Genomic DNA, 14431 nt, shown 5'->3' on the forward strand with positions numbered 1-14431 from the left:
GATTCCTGGCCCTGTCCCAAGAACATAGCCCTGTGTACCAAGACTCCCAGATAGAGAAGCAGTTGTGGAGAAGTGTTCAGAGAGGATGCCAGCAGGACAAGCGGACATGGACTGCAACATGGCAGGATGAGTGTCACCATCAGAATTCACCTCTCTGTACCCTGGAATGGGGAGGTTCTCCACTAGTGCGCTCGGGAAGCACCTAAGTACTACTGGATAGGTAAATACCGTGTGGTCTTTGTACTGTGGGAAACAGGGAGTCCAGCCAGGGCTTGGGGGAGCTGAGCCTGGAGTCTCTAAATCGTCATCATCTGCATCATCATGTAAGGGGACCCGGGACGGAGGTGTTCAGGTAGGTGACACAGGGTGGGAGGCTATTTCAGGTAGGTGACCCAGGGTGGGAGGCAGATGAGAGAGAGGGCTTCTAGACAAGGACATGATACCATTACAGTTTGGGTGACTCAATTGTGCAAGGCCAGTGACCTGCATCAGATGGTCTTGCTCAAAATCTACCCAGAGTCACTTTATCACAGCCTGGAGGAAAGATGGCAGTCAGGACTACCACAGTGATGGAAAGCAACAATTCAGTTCTGAACACTCAGGGTGAGGAGAAAGTGAGGCCCCAGAGCAGGAGCCCAGAGTCACCAGAATGTACCCTCTTTGCTGGTCACCAGGATTAGAAGTGGGAAGGCTCAAACTTAAGCAAGTCAAAATTTCCTCCATCAAGGTTGATAGAAATCGGGTTCTGTGGCAAGAGTGTCTTGGTGACTTGAGGTACCCTCAACAGCTCCCCTGTGCTGGGAGAAGACATGGGCTGCAGAAGAAGAGGATAACAAGAAAAGCCCTCTTGGGGGCAGGGGAAACCAGTGAAGACAAGTGTTCAAACTCACCCTGTCTTCTGGTCTCACTGATGCCCACCATCCCACATCCATTCCGCTTGCACTCTGTACCTCTCCAACCTCACTCATGTCCCCCACAGAATCCCACTCTTCTGGGAGAACTGGGAGGAGGGGGTACAAAGAGGACTGATCTAGGCTGCAAAGACACTAGGAATCTGGGAATGAACCCATCCCTTTTTATGGTGGTGCAGCCACACATCAAACCTATCACATTGAACAGTTTTCCCACATTCAGTATCATGTGTATCACTTACCCCTATAAAAACTATCTGGCACATGGCATCAAAAAAACAGGGGATGGGAAATAAAAAAAGCTTCTGTATAGAAAAAAGAGGAAGAAGGGGAAGGAGAAGGAAGAGGAGGAGGAGGAAGAGGAGAAGAAGAGGAGGAGGAGGAAGATGAAGATGATGATGATAGAGAGGAATGAGCAAAGAACCACACCTTGGCTCAGGCATTCAGAGTCAGCCTTCAAAACCTACCTGAGATACTGGAGGGTAACAACAACAGGACTATGGGTATGTCTTGGCATAATGATCACCCTAGAAGCAGAATCAAGACCATGAGTATTTTTTGAGACCTAGGCCTCAGGCATGCTCAGGGTGCCTGGTCTCATAATGACACCTAAGCCTCTAGGCCTGCTGAACCTACTCCTTTCCATTGCTGCACTGGCCATCAAGCCACTCACCCTACATGTCCTTAGACACAGTATCTCCTGCCCTGCATGGCAGGGGCATCCACATACACACAGATTCACAGAGGAGAGGAGAGCAAGAGAGCAGTAAGACTCCGCAGAAATTTCTAGGATCTGACATGAAGCTAGTCACCTGGACACTAACTAATGTGCTCTCCTGGGAGAGGCTGAGAGACTGTGTGGACACCATGTGGACACCCCAGTTCTAGAAAGCAAGGTGTGGGAGGTAGGTGCCGGTAAAGGCCAAGGTTTTACCTGGGGACACCATGGAGGAAACAGCTCACCCTGGAGTCAGCCCAGCTTCTCCTGGAAACAGATGATGTGTCAGAGTTCACACACATACACATCACCCAGAGGGAGCCCAAGGCAACCTAGCCATGAATTTCTCACCAGAAGGCCAGGGAGATACCCAAAAAAGCCACAGAGTCAGAGAATGACTCTAACCCCAACTTGCAGGCACTATGGGCTAGCTGCCAGAAAATGTCCCTTGTGGCAAAAAGAATCAACTCAGACATAGGTCTCATGGGGAGACAGTACATCCCTGTAGTCAGCTGGGACAAGGATGCATTGTCCTGTCTGGTCTTTTTCAAGCCTGGTCTGGGAGTTACCCACTGTGACATCTGGGGACATCTACAGAGGACAATGTCAACTTGAGTAGGGAAAGGACTAAGTGACCCATGCTTTTCCAGAGTATATTCTAGCCTCCTCAGTGTTCAGTGGAAGCCACTAGACTTGAGCCCCAGAGTTGGTCAGGGGTCCCATCAGGACTTTTAAGCATCGGAGCAAATGTATTCATAATTAGAATTCATATTTAATATAGATGGAGAAAATGCTGCAGCAGAAGCACAGAACTGGTCATGCAGAGTTGTGCTTACATCTTTATCAATATCTCCACACCCTGTTGTCTTACTCAGTGTTCTAGTGCTAGGAAGAGACAGCATGACCAAGGCAACTCTTGTAAAGGAAAGCATTTGCTTGAGGCTAGCTTACAGTTTCAGAGGTTTTGATCATTATCGTTATGGCAGGAAGCATGGTGGCGTGCAGACAGGCCTTGTACTGGAGAAGTAGCTGAGAGTTCTACATCTGGATCCACAGGCAGCAGGAAGAGAGAGACACTGGGACTGACTTGGGCTTTTGAAACCTCAAATCCCACCCCCAGTGACACACTTCCTCCACTAAGGTCACATCTACTCCAGTCAGCCCACACCTACTAATCCCTCTCAAGCAGTGCCACTGCCTGATGACCAAGCATTCAAATATATGAGCCTGTAGGGGCCATTCTTATTTAAATCACCTCACCTGTTAATAAGAAATGTAAATAGAAGGATGTAGAAGACTTAAAAACAAAACCATGATGGGGCTGGAGAGATAGCTCAATGGTTAAGAACGTTTGCTGCTCTTGCAGAAGACCCAGGCTCAATTCCCGGCACCCATATGGCAATTCACAATTGTGTAACTCCAGTTCCAGATCTGACACCTTCCTCTGACCTCCATAGGCACCAGGCACACATGTTGTACACATAGATACATGCAGGCAAAATGCTCATAAACATAAAATAAATAACTTTTTTTTTAAGTGAAAAAGCTTGCCTAGAAAACAAGTGTTTTATTAAAAATGTAGTATTCCCAGGCAGTGGTGGCACATGCCTTTAATCCCAGCACTTGGGAGGCAGACAGAGGTGGATATCTGTGAGTTTGAAGTCAGCCCGGTTTACAGAGTGAGATCCAGGACAGCCAGGGCTATTACACAGAGAAACTCTATCTTGAAAAACAAAACAAAACAAAATACATAAATAAAATAAAAGTATAAAAAGTTTAAAAAAAAAACACATAATATTGGGGCTGGAAAGATGGCTCAGAGGTTAAGAGCACTGCTTGCTCTTTCAAACGTTCTGAGTTCAATTCCCAGCAACCACATGGTGGCTCCACAACCATCTGTAATGAGATCTGGCGCCCTCTTCTGCCCTGCAGGGATACGTGCAGACAGAACACTATATACATAATAAATAAATAAATCTTTTTTTAATGTAGTATTAATATTAAAAATATGAAATGTTCCCCCGAATTCATGAAGAAATGTATTTCATAAAGATAGAGGATAACTTCAATAGGGAAATATTATAATTGAATATTGTGGGGGCAGGAGAGACAGCTCAGCAATTAAGAGCACTGGCTGTTCTTCCAGAGGTTATGAGTTCAATTCCCAGCAACCACATGGTGGCTCACAACCATCTATAATAGGATCTGAAGCCCTCTCTGGCATACATGCACACAGAGCATGCATACCTAAAAATGTACATAAATAAATAAAAAATCTTTAAAAAGAAAATTGAGTCAGGCTGTGGTGGTGGTGCACACCTTTAATCCCAGCACTAGGGAGGCAGAGTCAGGTGGATCTCTGTGAGTTCAAGGCCAGCCTGGTCTACAGAGCGAGATCCAGAACAGACACCAAAACTACAGAGAAACCCTGTCTCTAAAAAATCAATATATACATATATGTGTGTGTGTGTGTGTGTGTGTGTGTGTGTGTGTGTGTGTGTGATCTTATATGTCTCAGACTGTCCTTGAACCCACTTTATAGCCAAGACTGGCCTTGAACTCCTGATCCTCCTGCCTCTAACTCACATTTGCTGAGATTATAGGCATGCACAACCATGCTCAGCTTCAAATAGTCTCCTAACACAATGCATTTCAGCTAGATGTCATTAACATTGAGGTAAGCAGAAAACATATGTTTGGAAATTTTGTAACATACTTTGACTAGAATAACAATGACAATGTAATACATCAAAACTTATCATGGTGAAACTCAGAGGCTACGAGCAAAGGGAGAGAGAAGGAAGAAAGGGGTGGGGAATGGAGAGGAGGATGAGGGAAAGAAGCTGTAAATATGTAAGTTATGCACCTGCCTCAAGAGAAGCTACAGTGATTAAGAGCATTTGCTGTTCTTGCAGAGGACAGGGTTTGGATCCCAAGCTGGGTAGCTCACAACACTGCCTATCACTCCAGTTCTGTGGTTTCCAGGCTTCCACAGGCACCTGTGTACGCATGGTCCACATATAATCAGTCACACACATATACATAAATAAAAATAATTCTTTAATTTTTAAAGAATTTCTAAAATAAAAATTAATCCAAATTAGGAGAAATTAAATAATAAAGAAGAATATAAAACAGAAAACTAAATATATGTTATATAGTCTTTAAAATATTAATAAAGGCATGATGGCACATGCCTTTAATCTCAGCACTTGGGAGGCGGGGGCAAGCAGATCTCTGTGAGTTCAAGGCCATTCTTGTCTACAGAGTGAGTTCCAGAACAGCCAAGGATACACAGAGAAACCCTGTCTCAAAAAACAACAACAGCAAAAAGAAGCACAAGCTATAGATGCCATGAGTCACAGGGGCTGTCACTACAGATCCTTCAGAGGAAAGAGAATGGGGTGGAGACACAGAGAATGCATAGGACACATAACAATACATCAGCAAGATTAAACAGTCGAGTAAAACAGAAGAATTCCTAGGAAGGAATATAACAAAATTGTCTTAAGAAAATATAAGAGCCGGTTGTGGTGGCACACGCCAGTAGGATTTGCTGAAGGAGGCAGAGGCAGGAGGATCACGAGTTCAAGGCCAGCCTGGAAAAAATAAATTTGGGGAAAAAAAAGAAAGAAAATATAAGAAAAGGCAGGCGGATCTCTGTGAATTCGAGGCCAGCCTGGGCTACAGGAAAGACACAACGCTACACAGAGAAACCCTGTCTCAAAAAAACAAGAAAGAAAGGAAGAAAGGAAGACAGAAAGACAGGAAGGAAGGAAGGAAGGAAGGAAGGAAGGAAGGAAGGAAGGAAGGAAGGGAAGGAGGGAGGGAGGGAGAGAGGGAGGGAGGGAGGGAGGGAGGGAGGGAGAGAGAGAGAGAGAGAGAGAGAGAGAGAGAGAGAGAGAGAAAGGAAAGAACAGTTTATAACTATTAAAGAAATGACTCTGTAATTTGAAACTTTCACATTAAGGAAAATAGTGTCTTAGTCCAAGTGTCCAGATGGCTTCATCAGAGAATTCTACCAACCATTTAAGATGAAAATAATATGAGTTTACAAGAACTTTTCCAAAGAACAGAAAAAGAAGGAACCTATCCAACCACTCATGAGTAAGCATAATCTTCTAATTAAATCTGACAAGGACATTATAAAAATACAAAATATAGGCCAATAAAAACAAGTACAAAAAGCCTACACAAAATATTATTCAACCAAGTCCAGCAATATTGGGAAAGATAACATATCCTAATCATTTGGATTTATTCCAGAAATATATAATTAGTTTAACAGTAAGCACTTGACAGTAAACCCAAAACATTAACAGAACAAACGTGAAAACATAATCATTTTAATAGGCACAAAACACACATTTGATGAAATTCAATGCCCACTTATGCTTTTTTTAAAATATGTTAGTGGGGGCTGGAAAGGTAGCTCAGGAATTAAGAGCACTGGCTGCTCTCCCAGAGGACCCAGGTTCAATTCCCTGCACCCACATAGCAGCTCACACTGTTCTTGGGAATCTGACAGCCTCTTCTGTAAGAACCAGGCATGCATGTGGTGCACAGAAACACATGCAGATGAAGTGCTCATATACAGAAAATAAAAATAAATAAAACCCTTTCATAATGCACTAGGCAAATCAGTGTTAGACAGGAACTTAAACTGTTGAATGGAGTTACAGAAACCCACAATAAAATTACACTTCCTGACAAAATAGAAATTTTGTCTGCTTTCGCGCTGGGAGCTCAACAAAGACTGTTATTACCATTTCTCCTCAATTATTGCACAGGAGGTCTTGGCAGGAACCGTAGAGAAAGAGACACATGATGAAAATTATTAGTGAAGAACCCAAAACTCCCTATTCTCAGAGAATACAATCACTTGCATAGGAAATCAGGGCAATCTACAGATCAAAATTAATAAGTAGGCTTAGCAGCCAGGTATGGTGGCACACACCTTTAGTCCCAGCATTGGGGAGGCAGAGGCAGGCGGATCTCTGAGTTTGAAGCCAGCCTGGGCTACAGAGCAAGTTCCAGGACAGTCAGGGACACACAAAGAAATTATATCTAAAAACAAAAATTTAAAAAAACACTAAGGTCATTATTCAAAAATGTAAAAACATATGTTGCTTCTATAGGCCAACACAAAATAGAATTTTTTTTTTTTTTTACTTTTCTGTAGTACTGTGGATCAAACCCAAGGCTTTGCATGTGGTAGGCATCCACTTAAATATTTTTATGAAAGGATCCCATTTGCAATAAGACCACAAAAATAACAAATATCAGCAATAAATATAGTCAAAAATGCACAAATCCCTTCACAGGAATCTACAAAATGTAGTAAAAATGACATAAGGAGACTCTGAATACTCAGAGAGATGTGCATGTTCCTAAGGCAGAAGACTAATAAAAACTTACAGCCACATGACTTTAATCCCAGTACTATAAAGGGAGAGGCAGATGGATCTCCATGAGTTCAAAGGCAATCGGATCTACACATTAGTTTAACAGTAAGCATTTGAGTTTCAGGACAGCCAAGTATGCATAGTAAGATCCTGTCTCAAAAAAAATAAAAATAAAAAAATAAAAGACCCACTGCACAAGGTTGGAAACTGGAGTTCTGGAACTCATATAAAGGTGGAAGGAGAGAACCAACTCTGCAATGTTGTTCTGACTTCCACATTGTCATAGCATGCAAGCTTACACATGCAACACAATGGTGATTTTTTTTTTTTTAGAAATATTTGTATGTAATCAGACCCAATGCACACCAATCAAATCCCATGTTTCTGAAGCACATAGCTAATTCTGAATTACCAAATGTGGTCAAAGAATTCCTGTTTGTTTTGTGAACTCTATTGTATGTCTTTAAATGTACCACATGTATGCAGTGCCTGTAGACGCCAGAAGAGGGCATCAGAGTCCCCTGGAACTGGATTACAGATTGCTCTGCCAGGTGTGGCTCCTGGGAATGAAATCCGGTTCTCTGCAAAAGTTCTCTTAGCCGGGTGGTGGTAGTATATGCTTTTAATCCCAGCACTCGGGAGGCAGAGGCGGGTGGATCTAGTTCGAGGCCAGCCTCTGTGAGTTCCAGGAAAGGCGCAAAGCTACACTGAGAAACCCTGTCTCTTAACTGCTGAGCCACCTACCAAACCTGTGGCCAAGACATTGTTTTAAGAAACATTAAGGAGGAAGGGTGAGTTTTGTAAATTGAGATTTCTGCCATTGTGGGGACAGAATGGCGCTGTTTGACAAACAAAATAAAACACACTTGATTCAACAAAATCAAAATGGGAGAGCTGACAGCAAAGAACTATCTCAATAAATTATTCCCAATCCATTGGAGGAAAAATACGAAATTTAACACATGCATCACGATGACTTGCCAGTTCATAAATATAGTTTTATCCCAAGCCAGTGCATATGTGCAAAGAGAAATCAACGAAAAGAGAGCTCCCAGATCCTGCTCATGCACCCTCAGACCCTCAAGTGATACGTTCACGTCCCTGAATCCAATTCAGCAACTGTAGTGAACAAGTCATTGATAAACGACTGAACCTCAAAAATGTAATATAAGAGAGGCCCCTCACCAACGCGTCCACATTACCAACGTAAGTCCCAGTTACACAAAGGAAAAATAAAATGGGCAGACGAAAACACTGTGAGTGATGACATCAGCTCATGGTGGAGAAAACACAAAGAGAAACAGAAACACGGAGCACAGGTGTGTGTACCTGGGTGTGTCTAGGTGGGAGAGTGGAGCACCGGTGTGTGTACCTGGGTGTGTCTAGGTGGGAGTGTGGCTTCCTGTCCTTCTCGACCCCTGCTTCCCATCAGTAGTTTCTTACCACAGGTCCACATGGGGACCTAGGCTTAAAGCCTCCTGGTGTGAGAATCACACCAGGTTCTTAGGAATGTCCTCCTTAAAGCTTGCTTCCAGGGTTGAGCAGCTGAGCTGCAGACTTCTGTCCTTGTGTGTGTCATCATTTCCATCAAGGCTACAAAGGAATAGATGTAGGCTTATGCACCAAAGCCAGTAAGCAGTGCATTCCCATAAAATGGATCTATGGTCACTGGAAACCAAAGTGAAACGCTAGAGGGGTTAGAAAATTACAAGGTATCTATAAAAAACATTTAGGGGCAGGTGGTGGCGGCGCTCGCCTTTAATCCCAGCACTCAGGAGGCAGAGGCAGGCAGATCTCTGTGAGTTCGGGGCCAGCCTGGTCTACTGAGCGAGATCTAGGAAAGGTGCAAAGCTACACAGAGAAACCCTGTCTACTACACAGAGAAACCCTGTCTCAGAAAAAAAGAAAAGAAAAACTAGGAATAGAAACATGATAGACAGTAAGATGAAGTTCTGGGCAAACTAGATGTTTGCGATGAGCCTGGAGAGAGTGTCACGGGAGTTCTGACTAGAGAAATGTGTGCTTGCAGGGTCTCCAAATGATTGATAGTGGGTATCCAAGCTTCTTTGGAATTTAGATTCTTGGAATATGTTTATAAAATGACTAACAGTTTTGTTTCAGAATATCAATATTTACCCCACACCAGAGATTATATTCTTTACATTTCTATTTTTAAAAAAATAAATATTGGCTTCAAAACGTACACGTGATTTGACAGCTTGTCAAAATTCTTACCAGAAAAAAAAAAAAAAAAATGGGAGCCAAACTTTGAAATTCCCATCCCACCTGCCACCATAAGTAGCTGGTCAAGCTGAGTGCTGACCAATGCCATGAAGTGAAGGCGGCCTTCGTGGGGTGGAGAGATGGTGTCATGGGACAAGATAAATCCTGATCATGTCTGAATATGGCCAATCTGGAGCAAGCTCTCTGAAGAAGAGGTCACGGTCCCAAGTACCTGGTGACGGGGGTAGATCAGGAGGAGGCCAAAGGAGGCAAGCCCCAGGCAGGGAAAACGGCTCAGGCCAAGAACAGCAGTAGGCAGAGCTCTCTGTGCAGCAGACGGTCTTGCGGGAAAGAATGTTGTTAGAACGGATGAAGAATGAGTAGACCAGCCAAAATTGGAAGAAACTGGCTGTCAGAAAGCCAGAGTGCATCAAGTCACTGCTTGGACCAGGGACCTGAAGTTATAGTCATCACTTTTACAGAGTTCTGACTGCCTAGGATAGGCTCTAGGAGGAAAATGCCAAGCATATGTTAGGCACACTGCATAAGCAGGGAGTGCCAAGGGGAAACCATTCCCGTGGTCTATTCCTGGAGGCCCCTTGGACATTCAGGGACCATCTGTGCTGCTCATCAGCTGATAATGTGGACTGCCCATTCTAAGCGTGCTCTGACCTCCGGCATTATGTCCTCACACAACCTTAGTAAGCACCTTCAACGTGCAAAGCACTGAGACCCGGGACCAGCACCATAGCCTTCCCCTGCAGGAAGCTCACTCTAAGTGCACATATGCAGGCAGATGTTCAGTGTAACAAAACGTCCAGCTGATAAGGGCCAAACACCACTAACTTTCAGGAAAGTAGCTGGTAGTTTAAAGGGCAACAGTAGGTCTGAGCCCTCCAAAAGCCTCCTCCTCCCCTCCCACAACGTTCATTCTCCAGTCCTAAGAAGGAGCCATGGGGTTACTCAACTTGAAAGGCAAGGGCCTGATGAGCAAGTTGTATCCCAGGCTGAGTCGGACGCGGTATTCAAACTTCACCCCAGTTAGAGGTACTTTTTCCTGAAGTAGACGGTGTGTCATTAGAGCCAGGAGTTGTAAAATGAAACCACTCCCTGAGTTTGGGGTTATCTCTGCCCCATCCAGTCGATGTTAGGTCTTTTCCCTAAACCCAGAGCTCAAGGGCACCCGTGAAGCCACCTGACAAAGTGCCACCTTGGTCACCACCAGGCCCTGGAGCCTCCTCTTTGTGGTCATATCTACCTAGGTTCTCCAAGAAAGCATGGACTCAGGGGGAAGGGAGAGCACAAGCTTGGGGTGGGGGACACCAAGAGAGGGGTGCACCAGCTTAGGGGGCACAGATAGGAAGAACATGGACAAGAGGGACACACTAAGCTACAGGGAGAATTGACTGGAGAGGGCACAGGCTGGAAGGCATACATTATGGTCTCACAGATTTGGGGAGAGCACAGGCCAGGGCAACACAAGCTGGGGGGAAGGGTAGGTGAGAAGCATCAAAGATTGAACAAAGAAAGGTGGCAGCTTCTCGGCCCCCAAAGCAGAGGACAGAGGCACAGGGCTCACTTATCTAGACTCCTGGAACAGGCTGCAGGTAGTACCCAGGGGTGGGAGCAGGGTCTGCTGGTCTCATCTGCCCTCCTTCTAACCCTAAACTTGTTGGAGGAGTGAGCAGGCCAGGGCAGCACACCCTCGAGATGTCTTTTCTCCTCACTCAAGCTTCCAGCACCTTCTGTCACCTACTCTGGCTACAAGCTCATGAATGGCCAATAACTGGAAGCCTTGAGAATGTGTCCCGACCTGCACTGTACTCTTGGACTTTGCGTGACCAGTTGCAAGCCCACCCTCCTTCACTCATGGAGCACGTATTAAAGTGTCTGCTATTGTGCCTGGCCAGGCGAGGCTCTGGGGATAGGGCCAGCAATGCAAGGGGCCAGGCTGACCTGCAGTTCTTCAGGAGCTGTGGCCCATAGTTCTGCTCCCTAAGGTTGGGGAGACTGTCGGAAACTAAAACACTCGCCTGTGGAAGGGGATCCATGCCTGCCCTTTGCCAAGTTTGGGAGAGCCATCTAGTCCTTTGCTGTGCTTGGGGGTGAACACCTGACTCCCTGCGCAGCACAAGGCCTGACCAAGGAAAAGATTCTAGGAGCTGAGGAACCCAGTACCTGCCCCAGACTCCCTCCCGCCAACCGCCACTAGAGGTGACTGCAGCAACCCCGCCCCTGGGCTAGGTGGGGCGGGAACTGCGAAAGTCCTGGGGCCTGGTGTGGTCCAGGTGGGCTCAGCCCTGCTACCCTCTGTGAGCCTAGGTGGGTGCAGACCCCCCGGGCAGCCGCTGCGCAGAGTGGCTCCGCCCCGAACTGTCACGGACAGCGCAGGCAGGCGGAGGGTGCACCCCGGAGGCTGACGTAGTCGAAGACATCTGCGGAGCCCAAAGTCGGCCCTGGCCGGCCAGTGACCACGGCCCTCAGGGCGCCACTCCCGGCCCCGCCCCAGGCGTCCCCGCGCCACCGTTTGGCGACACTGCGGCAGGCGGCGGGCGCGTTGCCATGGCGGCCAGGCGCGCGTAGCTGGCGGTGCCCAGCTCAACCCGTCAGGCACAGAGGCGGCGGCCAGCTTGGAGGGGATCTACAGGAGAAAGGACCCGCCAGAGAGGGGATCTGATCCAGAAGAAACCTGCTGGGGAGGGGATCCCTGACCAGAACGTGGTCCAGGACCGGAGTTCCAACCTGCGCGCAGGCCCTGCTGAGCGCCAAGATGCAGGCCATGGACCCAACCTCCCGGGGCTTCTACGAGGAAGATGGCAAGGACCTGGACTTCTACGATTTCGAGCCGCTCCCCACCCTGCCGGAGGATGAGGTGAGATGGTCCCAGAAACCCGCCGGCCCCTGAGGAGGGGTGGGGAAGAAGAGTGGGGAGAACACAGCTCTCCGGCAGCATAGATTCTGGCCCCTACATAGATTCTGGCCCCTCGGGTAGCGACTGCTAAGGGTTCCTGTCCTCAGCCCCACCCGCCACAGAACAGCTGGAATGCTGTACGGGACAGCAATGGGACTGACTGTCCCTGCAAAAGTTGGCTGCTGCAAGGGTGGGTTTCTGGTTTTAATCTTAGGACAAATTGGGGGCTGGGGATCCTGGCGGTTAGGGACAATAGGTACACTTCTGACCTCCTCAGCTGGTCCAGTGCTAAAGCAAATGAGCATGGGAATGAGGAATGAGACCCCTTCCCGGTGTTGCGAGTGCTTTCTGCTCTGGGGAAACCTCCCTCCCCCAAGTCCCCTGAGAGATTCTAGTCCCAAACTGGCTTGGGCTACACAGATCCCCTCCTGGTTGGGAGAACCTAGGTGCCCCGCCCCCAGGCTCCCAGATGATGGTCATGCACAAACTCCATGTCTTGGAAAGGCATAGCAAGCAGCCCACACACACACACAAGATGCTCCCAGGGGCACCTTGACCTCCCTCAAGAACCTTTGGGGGAGATCCTTCAAAGCCAGGACCTTTGGGAAGACCTTTCCAAGCCAGGCTCTGAAGTCCCTGTGGGAGAATCCACCACTCTTTAGCCCCTTGAAGACAGTGGTGTTAGAGACCCTCCATCTGCCTTTACAGCTGGCCTAGCCAACTGATGAGTCAAAGTTGGCTAGAACCCTCCTGAAGCATAAGCCTGGGGTCTGCAGCACCAGGCCCTGACAGCTCTTCCATTCCCCTTCCTGGAGGAGTGAGCTCTGAAAGGATAAAAAGTCATTGCTCCTGCCTGCCCCACCTCCAGGGCCCTCTGAGTAGTGCTGGGGTTGGTGCTGCCCCCACCCTGAAGTGGCCTGGATTTGGTGCAATTGAAGGCTGCAGAGAGGAGAGGCCCAGGAATAAATAAACCTTTGGACATCTCCCTGGCTTTGATGGGAAAGAAAAGGTGCCCTCAGCACACAGCCTTCAGAAACTGCTGGAGGACAGGACATGTTCTAGGGTATCTGTGGAAGCCTCAGCTCTCGGTCAGCACCAGAAGCAGATCTGATAACCCCTGTACCTTTTTGTATCAGCCACTGAGCTTGGAGGGCTCACTCTGTGCCTGGCATCTGAAGCAGTGGTACTAACAGCGCCTAGGTCCACAGGTTGAAGCTGAGCCTTGCACCCAGAGTGTGATCTGTCTACCATGCCCTGACACCTTCTGTACTAAGAATGTCCTCAGTCCCTCTGGGTTGGAGTTTCCATATACACAGTGTGTGAGATCTCTATCCTCTGACCTCAGGGAGTCCTTTGTGTGAACTGGAATCCCCCCATTTCAGTGGCATTCATTAGGAAGTTCAGGTGAGTTTCTTACCTGAGGGAGAGTGCTACTTTTCTTCCTACAAACAGGAGGGGGCTGGTAATGGAGCTCAGTTGTAGCATGCTTGCCTAGCATACACGAAGGAGGCTTGGGATTCAACACCCAGTGCTGTAAGAAAACTGAATAACAAAAACTTATTCTTTAAAATAGGAGAAGAGTCTTCGGGGACTGGCCTTGAGCCAGCACAGTCCTTCATCTAAGAATACAGCTGAGATCTAGATTTCATGCTTCCTGCAGTCAGCTCAGTCTCCATTAAAGTTTTTAAATTCACATCAAGGTCACATGACACTACCTGGCATGACCCTCTTTATCTGGTTGCATTTGAAAGCTGTCCAGAGGGAAGCAAAGAGTTAGGCTGCCACCCATCCTGAAGCTCAGTGTTAGAGAATCCCTTGGGGTCATGTGTGACCCAAGCCACGACAGCCTTTGTGCAGGTGAGGTGAGACCAGATCCAGGACACATACAGAGTGTATAGGACATCAGAATTCTCTCCACTACAGCTAAGAAATGGAATCCAGCAGAGCCTCTGGGGCCCCTGAGTATCTCTGCCCTGCCATGACCCAAAGAAAATCCAAATGACTTGGGAGCATGCTGTCTAACCTCTTGATAACTGGTAGAGTGCTAAACATGCTCACTGAAAGCCTTACCATGACTTCCAGAGATGATACACTGGACAGTGGTGTATATGTGCAAGTCTCTCTGTGGTGAGAGTGGGAGATGCCTGTTAGAAATCATCTTGGCATTTTCTTGTAATGAAGAGACCAGTGCCTGCATCCCAGCAATTTCTCCAGGGAAACATATCATAAGAAGAAGTTATGGCCTATGAGAAAACCTACTGAG

General features: G+C 47.1%; 1 protein-coding gene across 3 annotated transcripts in view; it reads left to right on the forward strand.

Moving 5' to 3' along the window:
- The first annotated feature begins 11497 nt into the window (after positions 1–11497).
- The window catches only part of Kndc1 (kinase non-catalytic C-lobe domain containing 1), a 51251-nt gene continuing 48317 nt past the window's right edge, over positions 11498–14431 (forward strand). For all 3 annotated transcript variants that reach the window (XM_036198127.1, XM_036198134.1, XM_036198141.1), the window contains exon 1: positions 11498–12129. In XM_036198127.1, coding sequence (XP_036054020.1) covers positions 12028–12129 — 102 coding nt within the window. In that variant the 5' untranslated portion in view covers positions 11498–12027. The remainder of the gene's footprint in view (positions 12130–14431) is intronic.

Source organism: Onychomys torridus, chromosome 1 (genome assembly GCF_903995425.1).
Source record: "Onychomys torridus chromosome 1, mOncTor1.1, whole genome shotgun sequence".
Classification (NCBI taxonomy): domain Eukaryota; kingdom Metazoa; phylum Chordata; class Mammalia; order Rodentia; family Cricetidae; genus Onychomys; species Onychomys torridus.